This window comes from Quercus lobata, chromosome 5, assembly GCF_001633185.2.
Source record: "Quercus lobata isolate SW786 chromosome 5, ValleyOak3.0 Primary Assembly, whole genome shotgun sequence".
Lineage (NCBI taxonomy): Eukaryota > Viridiplantae > Streptophyta > Magnoliopsida > Fagales > Fagaceae > Quercus > Quercus lobata.
Window position 1 is genome coordinate 16,054,741 of NC_044908.1, and position 24,088 is coordinate 16,078,828.

Genomic DNA, 24,088 nt, shown 5'->3' on the forward strand with positions numbered 1-24,088 from the left:
TGGAGGATTTGCTGGGTTATTTTCAGTGGGGCTTGAGAGTGTAGATTTTGGGGTTGATTTTATGGGTTAACACAGGGATTTTTATGGTTCTATTTGGGTTTGCAAGGGCATTGTTTTTGGGTATTTTTGGTGGTGTTTTGGCTGGGAATTTGGGTGTTTCTCTATAAAGTTTGTAGGGGTTTAGAGCTGGGTTTTTGGTTGGATTTCTATATGATTGAGGGATTTTTGTAGGTTTTGTTTGTGAGAATTTTTTTTTTTTTTTTTGTGTGTATTTTCTGGGTTTTTTATTTATTTATTGTTTTTGTAGTGTTTGTCTGGGAGTTTGGGTGTTTCTCTGTGGAGAGGGTAGAGACGTGTGTGGAAAATATTGAGGGTGATGAAACTTGCTCTGCATGGGAGGGCCTTATTTTATAGTAAAAGATGGTGAGGTCGCGTGAGATGGGAGATAGCTTTTTCTTTGGCATTTGGCCAGCTTCCAATTTGTTGAGGGTATGGAAAATATTTGGTTGTGCATGGGAACCAAATTGGCTGTGCAAACTTGGGGGTAAGGACAAAATTTGTTAAGTCTTCTCCTAGATGGGTTCTAGAAGATGTGAGATTTAGGCAAGTGATCCAATTAAGTACCACCACTTGGCATAATTAGGGACCAAACCGATTTCAAATGTGCACTTCTTTAAGCAATTAATAAAAAGCAAAGCATAGTAAAATGGTGATGACCCGATTTTTTTTTTTTTTTTTTTTTTGAGAAACAGTGATGACCCGATTTAATAGAATTGGACGTGTTCCTTGAAAAGTAAATGAATTTCTAAAGAGCACAAACTCCAATAAAATTGGACTCAATAAATATAGTGGCACACATTCCATGCAAAATCAAGTAACATTAAGAATTAGGTAAATTCTACTAAATTTCTCTGGGTTTTGGGTTAATACCAACTAAGTTCAAGACTTTTAAAAACAACCAATTCAGTCCCTAAAGGATATTTTTATTCCTAACTCCATTTAGCACAGTTACTTTTTTCTCACATTCTATTCACTCTTCTCTTTCTCATTTTAGACCCTCTCTTCATTCTCTTCACTCTCTTTTCTCATATTTTCTTTTCTCTAGTAAATATTTATTATATACTAAGATATTTGAGTTCTATTCACTATGGTTACACTAACATGAGCATGGAATTGAGCACAAATCACACTACATAGCTGCACCATGTCATAAAACACAAACATACACACATAGCCATAAAAATTCCAAAACCTGAAACCCCCAAAAATCATCCCATATTACCAATCATACACATAGATTCATATGCACACACTAACAAAATCACCATATTAGAGCCACTTTGAGACAAACCCTAAATCAAAAAATACCTATAAATCTGCAAATGACCATACCCACGCCCCCTTTTAAACCCAAATAAAAAAAATCACCAAATCCTTATATCACATAAGAAAACCCAATCCCTAAATTGACCAAGACCCAAACCAACAAAGAACCAAACCAAAAGAGAGAGAGAGAGAGAGAGAGAGAGAGAGAGAGAGAGAGAGAGAATAGAGATCGGTAGCCACCAGTGGTGGCGACGCCGATGGTGGTGGTGGAGCTCGTGGGTCTATGTCAAACATTCCCTTGACGTTTGGCACACAAACCCGAACACAAGTAAAGAACCAAACCCAAAAATGGAGATGCAAACCTAGAAATAAAGACCCAAACATGTTTAGCACCAAATCAAAGCTATTGGCATGGAACAATAGCAGTGGTGGTGATTTGAAGCTTGAAAATCCCTAGTTAAATGTCTCCATGGCATTGATTTGAGAAGAGAGTGGAAAATGGTAGTGGAAAAACATGGGTTTCGGCCATGAAAAAGGGAGTCTTCAGTTGCCGTGGGTGTGGGTGAGAGAGAGGGAGTCGCTATGGGTGTGGGTGAGAGAGGGAGGGAGTTGCTATGGGTGGAAAAAAAAAAAAGCCAGAGGTTTGAGAGAGAGAGAAAGGAGAAGGGTTTGGGTCTGAGATGAGGAGAAGAGAAGGGTTTGGGCTAAAGTAATGGTGCTAATAGAGTCAAGGACAAATTTGTCTTTTAAGGATCAAGTTGGTCATTTTTTAAAAGTTTTGGATCTAATTGGTATTAGCCCAAACGTCAAGGTGGTTTAATGGAATTTACCCTAAGAATTAAAATGTGACTTTCAAGAATGTGCCCAAATCACAAATTTTAATGCAAAATTGCACATTTTCCAGGAAAGATTCAATTAGACAATTTTCATATTCTCACAATAACATGTCCAATTCAAGCATGGCTTTTGTTCAAGGATAGTCAATTTGAAGGAAATTTTATGGTATTTAATTTAAGCTTTGTTAACCCCATAAAATTTATCAAAATCAATAAAAATAGGATTTAACCATTAAATTCACAAAATCCCTTGATTTAAGAGCTCAGGTCTCCATCAAAATCTAGGGCCGGAAAAAATTTGGCATCGACGCTCATTAGTGTATATCTTATGTAAAAACACCATTTTGATTCCTACATTTTGTTAGCAATCAATTTAATCTCTATCTTTAACTACAAATTGAAAATAGAATAGAACAAATTAATTGTTACCAAAATATAAAGGGACCAAAATGGTATTTTTGCCTATATCTTACATACATGTTAGACATGTCATTTGTCAAATGTTAACATATTAGAAAAAAATGCAGAAAACACTTGTAAAATATAAATATTGTGTATATGGAGTTTGCATTAAAAATTGTGTAAGAATATTTTCTTGAAAGAGACATGGAGAACCAAGGAACCACCATATCCAAAGTAATTACTATATGCTCCGTTTGTTTCGATGGAAAACCTTGTATAAAGATTGTTTTCCCTGTTTTCCAGTGTTTAATAGCATAAAAATAGATGAGTGAAAGGAAAACTATCTTTGGTTAACATAAAAAGTATGACTTATTTTTAGGGATTGTTTTCCATTAAAATTTTTGGAAAACAATTCTATCTCACAGTAAGCTAAATAAGGGAAGTTTGGAGGTTGTTTTTTAGTTCATTTAAAGTTGCTACCAAACATTGGAAAATGAGATAATTTTATAGAAAACGCTTCTTGGAAAATGACTCATATTCTAGAAAACATAATTGTTGAAACAAACAAAGCATATTTGGGGAAGTTTGGGGAAATGGGAATATAAGCACCGTTGGATTTTGGTGGGATTCCAGAGTTGTTTTATTTTCTAAGGTAGCATTTATTATTGTTACAATCCTATTGAGCCATATCATCCATCTCTCTCTCTCTCTCTCTCTCTTTCTCTCTCTTGAAATTATACAGTCCTTATGGTGGATCATGTCACTTGTCCACCATTCCACTAAAAGACTCCCATTTGTTTAAAATTGTTAAGTCAGTAATCTATTTTTGTTTTTAAAAAAAAATTTTGACTCTGCAATTTTAAATAAGTGAGAATTGTTTAGTAGAATGGTAGACCATGTCGCTTGTCTACCATGACGACCTTATAATCTCTCTCTCTCTCTCTCTCTCTCTCTCATTATTAACTATTTTTCTTCTTATTAATTCCCGAATTATTCTTACACTTTTTCCTCCCTTTTACCTTTTCATCTCCACACTACTTGCTACCTTAATATTACTATTCCTCTATCCTTTTATCTTTATTTTTGTATTTTCTTATTCTCATTATTTTACAATAAATTTGCATTTCTCTCACAACCCATGCATAAATTTCCTAATTCCAATTCAAAAATGATATATATCTCTCTCTATCTCAATTTTATTTTTTTTCATTTTTTGGTGGATTTTTATATCCTGCATCTCCATTTGAGGTTGCTTATAAACTTTTGTGTTCCTTAGAACTTTACTTTGGGTTGATGTGATTTAATTTTATGTTTATAAATTGTTATCTTTTTTTTTTTTTTTTAATATTTGATTTCATAGATATTATCCTATTGCATTATAAATATAGTATATATGAATATAATTTTATTCTATTACATAGCATGACTATGATAGTTTGGTGTTTATCACTACATCTTATAACTCTATTTCTTCTCATCTAATTTTCTTTAAATTTTTTATTATCTCTCACATTCTCTCCTGAAAAAATGATTATTCTTTCTCTCTCGATCTCTCTCTCAAATTTTTATATTATTTCTTGCAACTCCATTTTAGGGTGATGAATCATTGTGTTTTTTTATAACTATGTTTTGGATTAATACGTTTTGGTGTTGTATTTTTTAGTTCCCCAACACAAGTAGTCTCTCTCACTCTTATAACTTTGGTTTGATTTTTGTTTGAATTAATACTTAGTTATTTTGGAAATGAGAATTTGAATTTATATTAAAACACAATATTGGCTATGCATTTGAATGTCTATCAATTATTTAAGTAATATTAAAAAGTATTTTTGTTATGAGTTTTGATTATCATGACAGTCTCCTTTATGAGAATGAGAAATTTGAATAATTCATTTGAAACTTTAAAAGTTTAGTTGTAGAGAACAAAATTAGAAAAATATAGCATACTATAACATAATTTCAAAGAATATAAACTAGCTTATAAATGAATTATATGAATCAAATACTACACTAAAAATAATAGAATGATATATTGGTAGAGACTAAAAGATAAAAATTAAAATTAGAAATTGTTTAATTTTTGGAGAAAACAAATTATCTTCAACAAATTAGAGAACAAACTGTATATTATACCACAACTATAAATTATTTATTTATTCCCATGCGATGTGTGGATTTGCGACTAATTTAATATAATAAAAAATTTAAATAAAAAAACTAAAACGCATGGCGATTGTATAACTCTTTTCGAGTTTATTTCTTTGATTAAGAAGGTTATGATTACAAAATTTTCATTCTCTCATACTTGTAGACTATAAAAATAATCCACATCTTTTTTTCTTCTTTGATAATTGTTGGTATAAGAGGCTACAAGGGAACCGGAGTGCCACTTTCCAATTGGCAAACCAACCAAATCTTTTATTGGTGTTTATTATTTCATAACATGCTACAAAGAAAAAACTCCATGAAAGGGAATATTTCCTTTGAAGTGACCTCGATATATTCCAGGATTTAGGCCTTCTAGTTGTCTCAGGAGCACCATAAAACCCTGTGAAACCCCATATGTTGTCCTTGCCAAAATTAATGATTGCATCAATGTATTGTGGAGATGAGTTCTCAATCCGAAGATCAAAATCTTGCTTCCAAAAGAGAGCTAGGCCACCCCCACGTGTAATTCTCGAAACCCTAAAAAATTCTTCATTTTTAAAGTATCACACAAAACACCTAGCCTAGTTTCGTCTAGCCATGTTTCGACTAAAAACACCGTTGCAGGATCTTGTTCCTGAACTAAATCACCAAACTCTTGAACTGTCTGCAGTTTCCTAAGCTCGCGACAGTTCCAACATAAAACAGTCATTTCTCCAGGCGGGGCTAGTGAACAGCCTCTACTGATGATGATGAAGAAAAATTAGCATTTGAATAAACCGCCAATTTCTTACTTGGTAAATCCGCATGTTCTCCAAGAGTCGAAACATTTCGTTTAGTGCACACAATCTTCTAAGATAGAGGTTCAGAACTAGGATCCGAGGTACGGGTCAAACGTTTCTAGGTAGCGGGCTTGGGGATGTTTTGATTACCCAACCCCAGGGAGGTAGTTAAGTCAAAGAGGCCCACACCAAACTTATGTTGGGCTTTAGTTTGCATGCTGAGGGCACGTGGAGAAGAATTCGGGCATACCCCCTGTTTCGAAAGAATATCATCTCAAATCTCCTTAACTGTGTTACTCGGATTTTCATCCTTTTGAATTCCATGATCTCGAAATTTTTGCAATCCACAATCTATATCTAGAAGTTGCTGGAAAAAAGGATCTATAATATCTGCTTGTCCCGAAATACCCGGAGCAATGGGATGCATCCAAGCTGTACCAATGTTTAAATTTGAATTATGAGGGGCAATTACTTCTTCCACCAAATCTAGAGATTCCAAATCCACCCTGTCACTTGTGAATGACATAGCAGAAGGCTCCGTCACCGGAATAACATTGGGAGGGACATGATTTCTTACCTTGGGCTTGTACTGGGTGGTGGAGTGTTTACTTTTCCTGTCATCGTTGAACCCCGAGACTTGCACAACACTGTTTTTTGGCTTGAAAACTTGAGTAGCTCTCATGAATGGCCCTAATTGTTTTGCACTTACAGGTAGCGTCCCTTTGCTTTCAATCCACAAAGCACACTCCCTGTCATCATGATCAAGACACCCTCACCAATAGTAGAGGTTGGGCAGCCTCTCGTACTTGAAGGAAACCCACACTTTCCCCCCTTCTTCGAGATGAACCATTCGCCCTCGACAAAGAGGTTTGGAGACATCCACTGTAACTTTAACCCTTATGAAACACCCACCTTCCTCCGTGGGCTGAGTCCTCGACCGATTGACTTTGCCAAGGCTGCTACAAATGTCCTCCACCACTTCCTTTGACATATACCTAGTCGGAATGTCATGTACTTGAACCCAAAAAGACACTTTGTCAAAGCTAACATCCTGGAGAGGAATGTTGACATCGTAATTCTGAACTACCACCAGATGCTTATCAAAACTCCAAGGCACACTGAGTAGAACCCTATTAACATCCTCTTGATTGTCAAAGATAAACAACAGCATCTGGTCACCAAGATTCTTGATTCGAAAGCTGCTCTGTGAACGCCACAGTGGTTTGAAAGTCCTCCCCACTACATCCACATTTAACACTCTTCTTGTTAGGAACTTGGCAGTAATAATATGTTCTTGAGAGAGTTTTTCTTTCCCAAGGGTGATCCTATCACCCTCCCCTTTAACAAGGAGAGTCGAGTCCACTATTTTGACTGATCGTCCATGCTAAACAAAAATAGGAAAACTAGGGCCGGAGAAAAAGGAGTTTTGAAAAAAAAAGAGAAAAGAAAAGAAGGAGAGAATGAAGGAAGAAAAAGCGTAAAAACAAAGGAGAGAAAACTGTATCCCAACACCCAAAAGAAGGGGATCCACTAGCCTTAGTGATAACAATATTATCAGAGGGAACAGACAGGCCTTACGAAGAAGGGATAGAAAAATTCCACAACCCAGGAGAAAGTTGGCAAATAGCCAGAGATCTTCCTAGCGATAGGGAAACACCAACAACTTGCTTATTATCACAAGGTCAAATGAGAAGCTTGGTGGTTGCCTACGCCTTAATAAGTAGATGTAAGACTTTCGGGACGTGATTGATGAATGTGGGTTTCGAGACCTTGGTTACATGGGAAGTAAATTTACGTGGGCAAAGCACTATTCGGATGGAACTGTTATTTGGGAACGTCTGGACAGAGCTCTTGGGACTGAAGACTGGGTGAGTTTGTTTCCTACTTTCCAAATGGTTCATCTGGAATGCGGGATGTCCGACCACAAACTTGTCCATATTTATCCTATGGGAGTTCCGACAAGAAGACAGCGGCCATGGCATTTTGAGTAAGTATGGCTATCTGATGTTGGCTATGACGATACCGTGAAAGCAGCATGGGAAGGTGGTCTGATCTCTTGCATGATAGGTCAGTTTGGGGAAAAAATAAAAGGGTGTCAGTGTGACTTGTAAAGGTGGAGTAAACAATCTTTTTGTAATATATCTCGGGCCCTCATTGAGAAAAGATCCTCTCTAAAATCTGCAGAAGAGGCAATGCAGCTTGGAGGTGACTATAATCCAGTGTACACTATCAAAAAGGAAATCTCAAAATTATTACTTCTTGAGGAGCAGTTGTGGCACCAGAGGTCTCCTGCGCACTAGATGAAGTCGAGTGATAAGAATACAGCTTTCTTCCACAGTAAAGCCACACAATGACTACGAAGGAATAGGATTGTTAGTGTTAGAAATAATGATGGAGTGTTATGTACAGGTGAGGCAAAAGTTACGGGTTTGTTGGTCTCTTATTTTAAGCAATTGTTCACTTCATCCCAACCAACATACTTTGAGACAGTTTTGCAAGAAGTCCCACAGGTGGTCACTGCTAAAATGAACTCCGCATTGATTGGTAAGTTTACAAGGGCAGAGGTTGATATGGCTTTGAAACAGATAGCCCCCCTTAAAGGCTCCGGATCCTGACGGTATGCCTCCTATCTTTTACCAACATTTTTGGAATCATATTGGTAGTGATGTGTCTTAGGCAATTTTATCTTGCTTGAATTCTAGAAAAATACGATCTAACTTATATTATACTTATATTACCCTCATCCTCAAAGTCAAAAGTCCTGATAAGGTTACCGAGTGCGACCCATCTCTCTTTGCAATATTTTATATAAGTTGGTTTCTAAAATACTGGCCAACAGATTAAAAAAAAAAAAAAAAATCCTCCCTCATGTTATATCTGATTCACAAAGTGCTTTCCAATCGGATAAATCAATCCCAGATAATATATTGATAGCCTTTGAAACTCTTCATCATATGAAAACTAAGAAAACAGGGAAGAAAGGCTTTGTTACCATGAAGTTAGATATGAGTAAGGCCTATGATAGAGTGGAGTGGTTATATGTTGTAAAACTTATGGATAAAATGGGCTTTGATCAAAAATGGGTTTGACTCATATATGAGTGTATTAGCACTATTTCTTATTCAATCCTAGTGAATGGAGAGCCCTCGAGCATTATTAAACCTAAAAGGGGCATTAGGCAAGGGGACCTCCTGTCCCCCTATTTGTTCCTTTTATGCTTAGAAGGGCTAACCCAGCTTATTAAGCAAGCTGTTGAAGTTGATAAAATCAGAGGATATTCTCTTTGTAGGAATGGACCTAAAATTTCTCAGTTATTTTTTGCAGATGATAGCTTGTTATTCTGTAGAGCTCAATTGGGGGATGTTCAAACCATTCAAGCTCTTCTTGGTGTTTATGAAAAAGCATCGGGACAACAAATCAATAAAGAGAAGATGAACCTCTTCTTCAGTAAATCAGTCTCCAATGGTGATAAAATTGCAATAAAAAACCTTCTCGGTGTAGCAGAAATAAAGGAGTATGAGAAATACTTGGGGTTACCTGCGGTAGTTGGGAAGAATAGAAGAGCAAGTTTGAATTACATCAAAGAAAGGGTTTGGGGGAAGTTTTAAGGGTGGAAGGAAAAGATCCTTTCTCAAGCCGGTAAAGATATTTTGCTCAAAGCCGTGGTTCAAACCATCCCAACATTTGCCATGAGTTGTTTTAAACTACTTGTAAGTCTTTGTGAAGATATTGAGGTCATGATCCAGAAATTTTGGTGGGGGCAACGGGATGATCGTAGGAACGTACATTGGAAAAATTGGGAAACATTGTGCAAAGCCAAGGAGGATGGGGGCCTAGGTTTTAAAGACCTAAGCAAATTTAATGATGCAATGTTGGCAAAATAGGTTTGGCGGTAAATGCATGATGAGGACTCTCTTTTTTACAAAGTGTTTAAAGCAAGATATTTTCCCAATCCTTCGGTCCTTGAAGCAAAGTTGAGTGGAGGTTCATTTGCTTGGAAGAGCATTATGAAAGCAAGGAGAGTTATCAAGATGGAAGCAAAGTGGCCCGTGGGTGATGGGAAAAAGATTCGGATATATGGAGATCCGTGGTTACCAGGGGATGGAGAGGGTAAGGTGATTTCCCCAGTCTCTGGTTTACCTTTAGACGCTATTGTTGTTGATCTCATAGACCCCACGTTGGGCTGGTGGGACTCTTAGATTGTTGATCAAAATTTCTTGCCTTTTGAAGCCGTAAAGATTAAAGCCATTCCTATTAGATCCGTGGCTCAGGAAGCTATCATCATTTGGCCTAAGAGCAGGGACGGGTCCTACACTATAAAGACTGGGTATCAAATTTTGTGTGAAGAGCAATCTCGTGATCATGCCTCGAGCTCATTTCCAGAGGTGACAAAAGGCCTCTGGAAAGGTATTTGGAAGTTGCGGGTTCCAGGAAAGATTAAGCATTTTCTTTGGCGAGCATGTTCAGACTATTTCCCAACTAAACACAATTTGTGGAAACGGAGAATAGTCCCTAATGAGGTTTGTGAAATTTGCAACTCCCATCCAGAAACTGTCCTGCATTCCCTGTGGAATTGTGAGGCCAGTAGAGCTGTTTGGAATCGGGATTTTGGTTGGATTGACAGAAGGAAAGTTAGCCGAGGTGATTTTGTTGATCTCTGGAATTTGCTTAGCTCCAAACCCCAGGCGAGGGAGTAGTTTGCAGTCACGGCCTGGTTCATTTGGAGTAGGCGAAACAAAATTCGCTTGCATCAGACAGTCCCACCGCTATCAAAAGTACCAAGGGAAGTCGGCCATTATCTCCTTGAGTATAGGAAGTTCAATGCAGCGCCAATGAAGGTGAAACCAGTTAGAGTTGAGAAATGGAAGCCTTCGGATAGTGGTTGCCTCAAGACTAACTTTGATGGGGCAGTCTTTGCAGACTCGGGTGAAGCTAGGATTGGGGTGGTTATTAGGGACTCTCGGGGTCAGGTCTTGGCCTCACTCTCTGAGAGAATCCCAAACCCCTCCTCTGTTGCTGTTCTGGATTTGCTGGCAGCGAGGCATGCTATCACGTTAGTTAAGGAGCTTGGTCTGGATGGTATTGTCTTAGAAGGCAATTCAGAAATTATCAATGCTCTCGAGAATGGTGATATGTTCAACTCAACATATGGACACCTCCTCATTAACATTCTGTCTCTTTTAGACTCTTTGAAGAGTTAGTCTCTCTCGCATACTCTTAGGCTAGGTAATGCTGTGGCAAATGCTTTAGCTAGGAGAGCAAAATTCTCTTTCCCCTCTACACTCTGGTTGGAGCATCTTCCTCCAGATGTTGTCAACTTTGTTTTTGCTGATTTATCAGATTCTTGATTAATATATTTCAGATGGTTTGTTTCTCAGGAAAAAAAAAAAAAAAAAAAAAAAACTCCATGAGAAACACAACTTACAAAGTTCCAGTAAGATTTATTATTCTTATAATATGTTGTATACAACATCCTTCCACATGTGTATACCCCACAAGTGTGAGATCTACTCCAATGTGAGAGAATGTTATATGCAACACGTCACACATAATACCACATTTACATCTAATTAAAAGAGGCCATCAAGGGACAAGTTCATATGCTACATAATACATATATGGATCATGGAAGGGCAAAGCTTCAGTCCAAGTAAATGTTTGATTAATCACTTAGTCCACCAGTAGAGAAAATCCCTCTTCCTGTTTATCTTCTTCTTCAACTGGAGTAATGTATAGACTAGGGCCTCAGCTGTTGGAGGACACCCAGGAACATAAAAGTCAACCGGGACAATCCTGTCACAGCCTCGAACAATAGCGTATGAGTAGTGGTAATAGCCACCTCCATTTGCACAGCTTCCCATAGAGATGACATTCCGTGGATCTGCCATTTGATCATAGACCCTACAAAAAAATTACCTTAAAAATTAATGCAATATAAAGTTTCAAAATCCAATCAAATTATATTAATACCAGATGGCAAAGTGGGCAGTTTTCACCGTATAGAAATCAATGATTGATATTATGGTGGATACATTAGAACTAGACTAAAGAACACCATTGTTGGGGTTGGAGCTTGGGGGTCAGTGGCGTTTGTAATGAAGAAGTATTGGGCTGGTCAATGAGTTTTGGTTCAAATATGTGATTCCTTGTAACAGAGATCAAAGTTTTTGATATTGTATTGTATTGGTTGGCGGTATGGTCGGTATTTGTCGTGCCTATAGATGAATCCATACAAATCTCTCCCTCAATCAAAGCAAGCCATAAAGCATACTGCATAAAATACCAACAGGCATACTGGTGGATATCAATTATTTTAGCTTGAAAATGGAAATTGGTTGATTAAAAAATACAAAAAAAAAAGAAAAAAAAAAATCCTGAAGTCAGCAATAGAAGCAGACACGCTTAAATGGAAGGTGAGTTCATAGAATCAAAAGTATTGGGTGCATGTATAATCTCCACACAAAAAAAAAAAGGTAACATCTTGGGCAGTTAAGCACAAGTTTTTGATTTCGAGTCTTGCGAAGGTCCGAGAGTAGACAAAAATATCAGAGGATAGAATCATAATTGATTCATCATTCTCCTATTTGTTTCTCAAAAGAAAAAAAATTCTCAATCTCCCATTTAAATGAGACTCAGGGGCGGTGCTACAGTTTATTTAGGGGTTCAAATGAACCCCCTAACTTATACATAAAATATTTTTTTAGTTTAATACTTTAATTTATTCTTAAAAATATATATTTTTTTTTCACACCTTGACTTAAATCTTGCATGCCTTTATTACAAGTATTTCAGACTTTAAGAGTAAAGAGTAAGTTTTTGTGAATTGTAAATGTCACTCTTTATTATAAATTTATATAATATGTGTGTGAGTGTGTCTAATATTGATTGTTTGTATTACTTTTTATTATAATATTATTTGTGTGAATTATGATGTGTGTGGATGTTTGTGTGTACAGTATATATATGATATAACTTTATATAATTTAATAATTAGGAAATAGAGATTTTTTTTTTTTTTTTTTACATGTTTGTGTATTGTTAACATATTATAATAATTTTTTTTATAAAGTTAGTAAAATTCAAGAAAAAAAAATTGTAAAGTTAGTGATTGTTTAAGCATTTGAAATTTTGAATGGTTAAGTAGACACGTAGTGCATAATTTTATGTAATATGAATATATGTGGTTGTGTGTGTTAATAATTAATACGGAACCAATGAGTTGAGAATTGAGATTAGTCATTTAGTTTAAAATATTTTTATAAAAACAAAGACAAATAGATAATAACAACTCCATAAAGATAAAAATGTTTGGCAAACTTAACAAAATAAAATGGTCATAGGCTCATAACTACCCACATTGGTAATAGATACTCATAATGAACTATTATGTAGCAATTAAAATTTTGAAAACTTGTAAAAAGAAATTGTAAAACTTCATGTATTATTATTATTATTTTTGTTGATAACTAGATATATTCAAATTCTTTTTTTATTAATTTTTTTTAATTTAAGTTTTTTAATGACCTCCTTAAACAAAATTCTTGGAGCCGCCACTGAATGAGACCACATTTGATAATGACCTCTAGACAAAAGACCAATACAATCCCTCAAACAAAATGAAACACAATTACATTTATCATCTAGAGTCATGCCTTAGTGGTGGTTTTTGAATTTAAACCTTCATGAATAAAGGTGTCATATTGGTGCGACTTACACTATGTTTTGGAGTTTGTAAAGAAACGGAAAGGAATGAGATGGATAGAATAGAAAGGAAAGGAAAGGAAATGAATTAAATATTGATCTCTCTCGTATTTGGATGTTTAAAAGAGAATTAATGGAATAATAAGTAAATTTGGGATTTTTTTTTTTTTTTTGAAAAAGAATGCAAAGAAATCCTTTTATAACATTTCATTTCTTTAATTAAAGTGGGGGTGTAGACATTTAAGAAAAGAAAAATAGAATCACGGGGACGTAAGTAAAAATTAATTTAAAACATACTCTATTCCTTCCAATTTCTCCCATTTTATGAGGGAGTTATAAATTGACCTAAACTCTTTGAAATTCTTTGGGCCAAATATTCTAGATTTGGTTAAGTTTTGGATTATGGCTCAACTCACATGACCATTCAGTACGTCATTAATTTCTCGATGGGCAGTAATATAATTATGACCATAATCGGATGGGGTAGTCTCGGCTAGTCCTCTCTCACCCTTTTTTCATAAAATCAAAAATTCATATATCATCTTCACTTAGATAATTCGAGTTCATAAGGAAATAAAGAAATCAAAGGGCTTTCAACAAATTTGTCATTGAACTCATATAAATCACCCATTATATGATGCCAACCACAATTGATTACAAAAGATTCACAGGGTTATTTCTATTAAGATATTTCTTCTAAAATATTGATGAATATTTAACAATTAGTCAGGAACTCATGAAATACAATAAAAATTTTAACTCTCTCTCTTTTATCTTTTTCTAGGAAATTTAATAATTATGAATTGATATTTACTATTAGTATGTTTGTCAATGTAACTATCCATTCTATCATCTAAAGAAAAATTAAGAAAATTTTATATGAAAAGATTTTAATGAAGAGTTATAATAATAATAATAATGTGAAAATTGTGAGGCTTCAAAGTTTATGTGACCTAATATTAAGATAATGATAAGAAGTTAAATTGTTTCGATTATGACTCCTTGGTACGATTTACATCTAGTACAATAACTAGGACTATTACAGTATGCAATTACTATTCTTCTGAGATTTAAAAGTTAAGATGGTAAAAAGTTAAAAAGTTAATAAAAAGGTTTTACACAAAAAAAAAAAGGTTAAAAAAAAAAACCATTTTAACTGGTGGTAATTTTTAGGTAGATCATATCCAAATCCCCTTAGTGGTAGGAGTGGCAAATTGTGTTCACATGTTGAGTTCGTGTCATGTCAACTTATGAGCATTCGACTTTATAGGTCGACATTAACCCGACATATTTATTAAATAGGTTAAGATTCATCAACCTTAACATGTTATTAAATGAGTTAGTCGTGTTGACCAGTTTATTAGTTTTTTTTTTTTTTAATTAAAGGAAAAAAATACAAATTTTAGTACTAATTTAATTGATTTGAATTATGAAAAAAATAGATTTTTTAATATATAATTCAAAACTAACAGAGTAATTGCATCATAAATAAACATTCAATAGTAAAATATATCTCATTATCACAAATAATCAATTGTAATATGTTAAACAAAATAAACCACAACAGCTAATTTTAGATCCCAGCAATCAATTTCAAGAAAATAGATAAAAAGATAAAGTTACAAGTAAAGGATGACAACGACCTGAATTTCAAGTGATAGAGAGAAATGAAGGACGATGGCAATGGTAGATTGGCACCGCAATGACAGATGTGTGACAGTGACTAAGAAAATAAGGTGAGATTGAGGTCTGAGAGTGATAGGTGATCATGTGGCTTGGAGAAATGCAACTAGGAAAGAAAATAAGTTTATACACCTAAGATTTTAAATGCTATATTGGTAAAATGATCTTTAGTTAAATGAGTCAAATAGATTCCACAAGTTGGACACAATCCCTACACACTAATTAAACGGACTAGTCATGACAACATATATATGACACAAACCCATTAATCCTCAAAGCATAACTTGTTAACTTTGTGTTGTGCTATATCGTGTTCGCAGATCATGTCGAATTTTGTCACCCCTACTAAGCAATGGTTTTGGCAACTAAGAGCATTTACATTAGCTCGTGTGAAAATTGTTGTCTATTTTAATATAAGAACCTAATTTTTTATTTTAGGTACTTTTCAAAACACATCACATCATATTATATATTTTACATTACATTTCATTAAAATATTAATACTTTTTTTTTTTTTGAGAACAGGTCAGAAAAAAAATATTAATACCTTAACATTGGACAATCATATTTAAAAATTTTAAATTTTTCTAAAATATTTAAAATTTAAAAAACCAAAAAAAAATTAAATTGAAGGATAAAACATATACAACTAAAAAGAAAAAAGAAAAAAGAGCTGATAACAAAATAATCAATATCATCAAAACTTACTTCCGAAGTGCAGGAGCCATCTTATTGGTAAGAGTGCCAGCCACAATCATCAAATCGGCTTGTCGTGGAGAGGGCCTGAAGAAGGTGCCCATGCGGTCCATATCATACCTGGCGGCGCTGGCGTGCATCATCTCAACAGCGCAGCAGGCCAGCCCTAAAGTCACGGGCCATATGGACGCTGATTGGGCCCAGTTCGCGAGAGCATCCACCTTTAATACTAAGTACTCTCCCGTCTTGCTCAAGCCTGCGGCAGGGGATCTGGATGGAAGGGTAGTTCGTGGGCCATTTTGAGTAGCAGGAAAGTGAGAGGAGGACATGAGTGATGAAGGGGTTGTGTGGAGCAAGGTGGACCTTTGGTATGAGAGCAAGGCTAGCTTTGTAGCTGTATGTCTTGGTATAAGGGCAGCCATTTGATCACACCAACAAAGAGAGAGAGAGAGAGAGAGAGAGAGTATATAGTTTTTTTTTTTATCAGAGAAAGAGCTTGATGCTTTGAGAAAGATAGAGAACCCAAGAGAGTCAAAGTTTTATATTTGAGACGAAGATATTTAAATTAAGAAAGCCTCAACGCTCTGTTTGTTTCAACAATGATGTTTTCTAGAAAATGAGTTATTTTTCAAGAATCATTTTCAATAAAACTATTTCATTTTTCAATGTTTGGTAGTAACTTTAAATGAGTTGAAAAACAACCTCTTAACTTCCCTTATTTAATTTGTTGTAAGATAAAGTTGTTTTCCAAAAAAATTTAGTTAAAAACAATTTCTAAAAATAAGTCATACTTTTTATGTTGACCAAATATAGTTTTCCTTTGACTTATCTTTTTTTATGCTACCAAACACTGAAAACCACGGAAAACTATTTTTACACAAAGTTTTCCATCGAAACAAACGGAGTGTTAGAGAGAAATAAAGTCAAAAGAAGAAAGAAAATGTCTATAAAATAGGAGCAAAACGCTCGTCACGCTACAAATGAGATTCATCCAACCAAAACCATCCGAAATAGCATTTGATACCAACAAGGCTAGTGCTAGATTAGCCATATAACTTTCTCTTCCCCTAACTAACAAGATTTATCTTAAAGATAGATAGAGGAAGAGGTTGACAACTCATTGTTAAACTTGCAAATAATGTTCAAATGCATCTAATCAACCTCCTACATGTAAGGAGTTTCTTTGCCGCGACGTGTGATCCAAGTGTGTCATTTATTTCCAACACCAGGGTGATGTGGGTGCAAGTGAATATATTCATTATCTTTGCATTTTAGTAAAGTGGCCACTAACTATTGGGTTTTTTAGGTGTAATTGGTCACCTATTTCTATTCTATTTTATATATATTTAACTAAGATTTGACTAAGGACTCGGAAGTTCTATTACACGTTGGGAAGTCGTTAGGTATCCTAAAATAGTGCCTTATAATGCCTATCCTAAAATAGTACATTGTTTTGGTTTAATCCTAATTTCTATAATTTGAAATGTGACTCAAGTGACTCATTTATTTGGCATTTAGTTTTCAAGGAAATATGTGGCAATGCATGTATATGTGAGAATGCATGGACATGTGAGAATGTGAAAATGTGTGTGCATGTGAGAATGCATGGCATGTAGTGTTAGATAATATGTACTAGCATGTAAGGAATACTATGTACTAGCATATGAGGAAATGCAATCTAAGTGCAAGGAATTTACCCCACTCCATTAGCAATTTATTACTTAGCTCTTCTTGTAATTATTCCATTCAAAATAAACAACAATAAAGAAAATTTTAGTGTAAAATAAACAACGAAAACTGTTGTTTAAGCACCACAACACATATTTCTACATACTTTTTCATCCATACGTATTTTCACAAAACTTAAATAATATTACTAGAAATCTCTTACCAAACCTCTAATTTTTGTTTTCAATTTTTGTTTTCTTTCTATGAAAATTGTGCAAACATCAACCTTTTTATTGTGGGATGGAGAACATTCAATAGTATGGAGGTGGCATGAAGATTGACACAAACCCGACCCAAGCTTCATATTTCTTCAACTGGGTTCCCTACCTCTACGTTCTCTATTGACTCTCTCACTCTCTCTCTCTCTCTCTCTCTCTCTCTCTCTCTCTCTCTCTCTCTCTCTCTCTCTCTCTCTCTCTCTCTCTCTCTCTCTCTCAACCGAAGCTCATGGCCTCCATGGCAGAACTTCGAACTTGCATCACCAGATTCACCACCACCTCCTCTGAACCCAGCCCATCCTCTCTCTTTTTCTCTAATTTCAATCTCACTTGCTCTCTTAGCCTCCATGGCTAGAGCTTTAAGCTCTATAGATCGGAACCCCATAGTGAATCTTCGATCTCACCTTCCCTCGATTCGGGTCTAAGGGGGCTCGTGGGATTGTTTTGGTGAATAGGTTGAATGCTTTGCTATTGTGGTTTTTATTTGCAGATGGAATGGTAAGTCTAGGCAAATTCTTGTGAAAAATTTGTATGAGTGGCTTTGAAATTTGTTGTGTTTGGTGTTTGTAGTGAAAATCTGGTGTCTCAATGAGCATTGTGTATGTTAGAAATACTGAATGTAATAGTATTGTATTTCACCGATCAAAGAATATACATTAGTGCCTTTATATAGGAGGCATATGTGTGCGGTACAAGTAAAGTGTAGTACAAGTACAAATGTGCTATACAAGTAACCTAGTTGGGCCTAAAGCCCATAACATAATATACGTTAACAGCCCCCTTCAAACTCAAGGTGGATGTGAGACCAGCTTGAGGTTGTCAACCAAATCACGAGTGCGTCCCTTAGGAAGTGACTTGGTGAAGATATCTGCAAGTTGATCTTTGGAGGAGACGGAGAAAAGCTTAAGAGCACCATGGACAAGATGATAACGGATAAAATGACAATCAATCTCGATGTGTTTAGTCCGTTCATGGAAGACATCATTGTGAGTAATATGAATGGCACTCTGGTTGTCACAATAAAAGGGAGTAGTAGAGGATGTGGACACACCCAAATCCTTAAGAAGCCATCGTAGTCAAAGGAGTTCAAATGTGGTATCAGCAAGGGCACGATATTCTGCTTTAGTACTGGAACAGGCCACAAAAGTTTGTTTCTTACTTCGCCAAGAATTCAAAGAAGAACTAAGGAGAAAGCAATAACCTGTAGTGGACCTATGATCAGTGGGATCTCCTGCCCAATCAGCATCAGAGAATGCACGGAGTACAAGAGGAGACTGAGCTAAGTAGAAAAGGCCATGAAAGAGGTGCCCTTCAAATATCGAAGAATGCGCAGAACAGCAGCATAGTGAATTGATCGTGGAACAGACAGATACTGGCTCACCTGATGAACAGTATAGGAGATATCTAGACGAGTAACTGTGAGATCAACTGGGCTGCCAACTAATCTTCTGTAAAGAGAGGGATTAGACAATGGTTTCCCCCCTGAGGGAGTCAGATGCGCATTAAGCTCAACTAGAGTGTCAACAGTCTTACTATCAGTGAGTCCAGCTCAAGACAAGAGTTCAGAAGCATACTTGGCTTGAGTAATATAAAGTCCATCTATAGAATGAGTGATTTCAAGACCTAAGAAGTAGCTGAGATGTCCAAGATCTTTCATCTCAAATTGTTGACTGAGAAAATCCTTGAGTTCTTGAATACCACTGAGGTCATCACTAGTTATGATCATATCATCCACATACAGGAGAAGTAAAATAATGCATTTGTCAGTGCGACGAAGAAATAAGGCAGAATCATAATGACTGGCCATGTAACCCAAGCGAGAGATGGTAGAGCTGAATTTGGCAAACCAAACTCGTGGAGCTTGTTTAAAGCCATAAAGTGCACGTCGAATGTAACAAACCTTGTTTGAGTCAACAGAGAGACTAGGAGGAGGTTGCATATAAAATCCTTCACTTAAATCCCCATTAAGGAATGCATTTTTGACATTCATCTGAAAAATGTCCTATTTACTAGCAGCAGCAACAGCTAAGATGGCACGAACAGATGAGATACGAGCAACCGAAGTAAAGGTCTCTTCATAATCAATCCCATACTCCTGTGTAAAACCTTTTGCAACGAAACGAGCTTTGTAGCGCTCAATGGACCCATCAGAGCGAGTCTTAATCTTGTAGATCCACTTACAACCAACCACAGATTTCTCAAGAGGAAGTGTCACCAAATCCCAAGTATGGTTTTTAGATAATGCTTCAAGTTCCTCTTTCATTGCAATCTGCCATAAAGGGTCAATGGAAGCCTCATGATAGGTGTTAGGCTCGTGTAGTGCAGTAAGGGCAGTGTAACAATGATAGTCAAGTAAATGTGCAGGAATGGATCTTACCCGAGTTGAGTGACGAGGTGGAATGTCTTGTGCAAGATCTTCAGGCAGAGCAGGAGCAGGGGACCCAAGCTCGGGGTTGGGGTTAGGTAGCTCGTCTTCGACCTGTTCATCTTCCACCTGTTCATTAAAGGGTGAACTAGGAAAGGGATTAATGATGTCTGGTGGTTGGACAGAGAAGTCTACAAGAGAATCAGGAGCAACTACAGAAGGATCAGGATCAGCTACAGAAGGAATATGTGCCTTATCTGGAAAAATATCTAAGACAGAGGAGGAAGATAGGAAGGCACGGAAGTAAGAGAGCTCGACAAAGAGGCGATGTTCCCAAAAGACAACATTGCTGGAGACACGAAGATGATGAGAGACAGGATCATAACACCGATACCCCTTTTGAGTTTCGCCGTAGCCAAGAAAACAACAAAGCCTTGACTGAGGCTCAAGTTTGTTATGCTCATATGGCTGAAGAAGAACGAAACAAGCAGAACCGAAGGAGCGAAGGTGATGATAGTCTGGAGGTGACCCAAAAAGGCGTTCATATGGAGTTTGATTTTGGATAACAGGACTTGGAATGCGATTAATAGTATGAACAGCATGAAGAGCAGCTTCGCCCTAAAAAGGAGCAGGAACTTTGACAAAGAGGAGAACACGAACAGTGTCAAGAATATGACGAAGTTTTCGTTCGGCTATACCATTTTGCTGAGAGGTACCTGAACAAGTTAGTTGATGAACAGTGCCATAGGAATGCAAAACAGTTTGGAAAGCATATTGAGTATACTCAAGAGCATTATTAGATCAAAAAATTTTGATGCCTTTGGAAAACTGAGTTTCAACCATTTTTGCAAAATTAAAATATACTTGCAATAATTCAGAACGATGTTTCATATTAAAAATCCAGCTATAGCGAGAGTAATCATCAACAAAGACAACAAAATATTGAGACCCACCAATACTAGAGACAGAGGAAGGCCCCTAAACATCAGAATGAATAAGGTCAAAGATATCAGTGGATATTAATTCACTAGTATTGAAAGGCAAAGCTGGTTGTTTTCCTAACTGACATGAGACACAATCAAAATTTTCGGTAGACACTGAACCTAACAAACCTCTAGAAGCCAATTGTTGTACCCGAGAGGAAGATGCGTGACCAAGTCAAGCATGCCAAAGTGCAAGGGAAGGAACAGAAGAAACTATAGCAGCTGCAGCAACAGAAACAGGTGCAACAAGTGGAAGACGAAGGTTGTCCATGGGAAACATACGCCCAACTCTGGGACCGACCCCAAGCTCCTGTCCCGTCCTTGGATCCTGCACAATACACCCAGAATAATCAAAGATAATGCGATAACCCAACTCAGCTAATTGTCCCACAGAAAATAAATTGTAAGAAAGGTCAGGAACATTAAAGACTCCAGGAATCGAGAGGCTAGAGGTCGAAACAGAGCCTATATTGTGACCAGACATTGTAGAACCATTTGCTGTGCGAATATTAAGAGGGTGTGGTGTAGGTTTAAGTTCAGAAAATAAAGACGAATGATGAGGTGTCATGTGATTGCAACAAGCAGAATCCATAAGCCAAGAGGTAGGAGACATACCAGATAAAACTGAGAGAGAAGAGGAATAAGATGCATTACTAACCATACGAATGACATTAGCGATGATGTTTATATGGTCATCTCTAGAAATGGCGAAAGTGGATCCAGAAGACCGAGACTGTGCAAAGACGGGAGCCATTGGTTAGTCACTCTCAGTGTTGCAACAGTAGCACCAAAAATTGAAACAGCTGATTTGTTGCGATGATAGCAAGTCTCAATACTGTGGCCAAATCGTTTACATAAATTGCAAAAACAATTGCTGGACTGTCGACGACAATTGTTGCAAAAGGAAGAAGACTTGTCCTTATTCTTCATTTAGAAGCAAAATATACAAAAAATGGACTGCAAAAATGAAATCTACAAGAAAAACTGGGTAAAGAGCACCTGGACTACAAAAGTCAACTCTGGCAAAAAAGTCAACCCTAAGTCAAAGTCAACGGTAAAGTCAACGCAGGTCAACGGTCAATCAACGATGACGTCAGCTGACGTGGCGGGTGACGTCAGCAGATGTGGACAATGATGTTAGCAGGTGACGTGGCAGTGATGACGTCACCTAGGGCTGACGTCAACAGGTGCAGATCTAGCGCGTGTAGGCGCATGAAGAAGGATGTCGGCGCGTGGAAGCGCATAGAGGCGCATGCAGAAGGCTTTTGGTGCGTGGAGGCGCGTGGAACGCGTGAGCTTTGGCGCAGAATCGTTAGGTGACGCGTGATGGCGCGTGTGAGCTCCGATGGTGGTCAGGTTTCAACGAGGTGGTAGATCGGCAAATGAGGATCTGATTGGTACCTGCAAAAACACAATCGGGGAAAGGATCATGGTGGTGATGGTATGGCAATGGTCTCGAGACTCTGAACGACGGCAGCTACAAGTCCGGAACTAGAGACAATGACTGAAATGCGTCAGAGGTTTAATGGCGAATAGCTGCAGCAGCAGTTGTAACAGCGGAAGCAATTGTGAGTCTGGAATAACACCAATGAGAGACAAGACTGCAAAGAAAAAGTCAGAGCAATGGTTCTGATACCATGTTAGAAATACTGAATGCAATAGTATTGTATTTCACCGATCAAAGAATATACATCAGTGCCTTTATATAGGAGGCATATGTGTGCGGTACAAGTAAAGTGTAGTACAAGTACAAGTACAAGTGTGCTATACAAGTAACCTAGCTAGGCCTAAAGCCCATAACATAATATATGTTAACAGTGTATAGAATATAGATTGTGAAAAATGGGACTGAATGTGAACAATTTTTAGGAAGTGATAATGCTCACATAGAATAGATGAAAAAAAATGCGATTATGGAGACAAATACGAGCGATTTGGATATAACCCACAACTGTTGTCTCCTTGCTGGCTATTAATTGCTTGCTTCAACCTTTCTTTTTCTTCTGCTTGAATTCGAATATCCTTTGTTTCCGTGTTCTGTTACTACTCTGCTTACATATCTTTTTTAGCTGAAAAGGAATATATAAATAAAAAATGAAAATCTAGTTAGTAAGGAAGAGAGAGAGAGAGAAGTTCATTGGGATTTTCTGTATGGTTCTCTACTTCTGAATTTCTTCTTTCCTTCTTTGTATTCTGCTTTGAGGGTGACAAAGGAACGAACAAAATTTAGCATCCGACACTCATTACATCATTGTTCCTACGTTTTGGGATCACAATTAATTTGATTTATACATTTTAGTAGTAATCAATTTAATTTTACCATCAACTCACTAACAAAAATTGACTACAAATTCAAATATAACATATAAACCTAATTGATTGTTACCAAAATGTAAAAACCAAAGTAATTGTAATCACAAAATAGACCAAAATGGTATTTTTCAAATGTGAATATATTAAAAAAAATGTGGAAAACACGTGCAAAATATAAATATTGGATTTATGGAGTGTCCATTAAAAAATGTGTAAGAATATTTTCTTGAAAGAATGTAGAACCAAGGAGCCACCATATTCAAAGGAATTACTAATTGGGGAACTTCGGGCAATTGGGGATGTGAGCATCATTGGATTTTGTTGGGACTCTAGATTCATGATCAATTTTGTCCCTACATTTTGATAGCGGATAATTATGCTCCTACCGTCAACTTGCTAACAAAATGTGACTGCAAGTTGAAAATAATATAGACCAAACTAACTGCTATCAACTTAAGAGGACCAAATTAATAGCAATCGCAAAATAAAGTGAGGCCAAGATGTTATTTTTGCCTATATCTTATAGATATATTACTGACATTATTTGTCAAATTTGAGCATATTAAAAAATGTGGAAAATACGTGTAAAATATAAATATTGTGTATACAGAGTGTGCGTTTAAAATGTGTAAGAATATTTTCTTGAAACAGAAATGTAGAACCAAGGAGCGACCATATGCAAAAGAATTACTAATTGGGGAAGTCAAGGGAAATGGGGATGTAAGCACCGTTGGATTTTGGTGGGACTCCAGACTCCAGAGTTGTGTTAATTTCTGGTGTATGACTATTTCCTCACTGATATGGATTAATGGGAATTCGGAGCTTCTAGCATGAAGATGGCATGGAATTTAATATAATAAATATTTTAGATTAAAACAAAAAAATAAAACAAAACAAAAGAGGCATGGCG

At 36.4% G+C, this 24,088-nt stretch overlaps 2 protein-coding genes across 2 annotated transcripts; one reads left to right on the plus strand and one right to left on the minus strand.

Annotated features, from left to right (window-relative positions):
- Positions 1-10,323: 10,323 nt before the first annotated feature.
- On the plus strand, positions 10,324-10,692 carry LOC115990059. Its single transcript, XM_031113920.1, has one exon. The coding sequence runs from the start codon at positions 10,324-10,326 to the stop codon at positions 10,690-10,692; it is 369 nt and encodes a 122-aa protein (XP_030969780.1).
- Positions 10,693-11,113: 421 nt separating this feature from the next.
- On the minus strand, positions 11,114-15,993 carry LOC115990060 (NADH-quinone oxidoreductase subunit B-like). The gene is made up of 2 exons (XM_031113921.1): positions 15,584-15,993; positions 11,114-11,392 (listed from the first exon to the last, which is right to left on the minus strand). Exons 1-2 carry the CDS (start codon positions 15,991-15,993, stop codon positions 11,158-11,160), a joined length of 645 nt encoding a protein of 214 aa, XP_030969781.1. The 3' UTR covers positions 11,114-11,157.
- Between the last annotated feature and the right edge of the window lie 8,095 nt (positions 15,994-24,088).

Bases quoted from the DNA above. Each gene is read 5' to 3' on its own strand.
- LOC115990059 (XM_031113920.1), top strand. From the start codon at position 10,324: ATGAAGGTGAAACCAGTTAGAGTTGAGAAATGGAAGCCTTCGGATAGT.
- LOC115990060 (XM_031113921.1), bottom strand. From the start codon at position 15,993: ATGGCTGCCCTTATACCAAGACATACAGCTACAAAGCTAGCCTTGCTC. The intron at 11,393-15,583 runs GTAAGTTTTGAT...ATTTTTTTGTAG, and splicing joins ATGGCTCCTGCACTTCGGAA to GGTCTATGATCAAATGGCAG.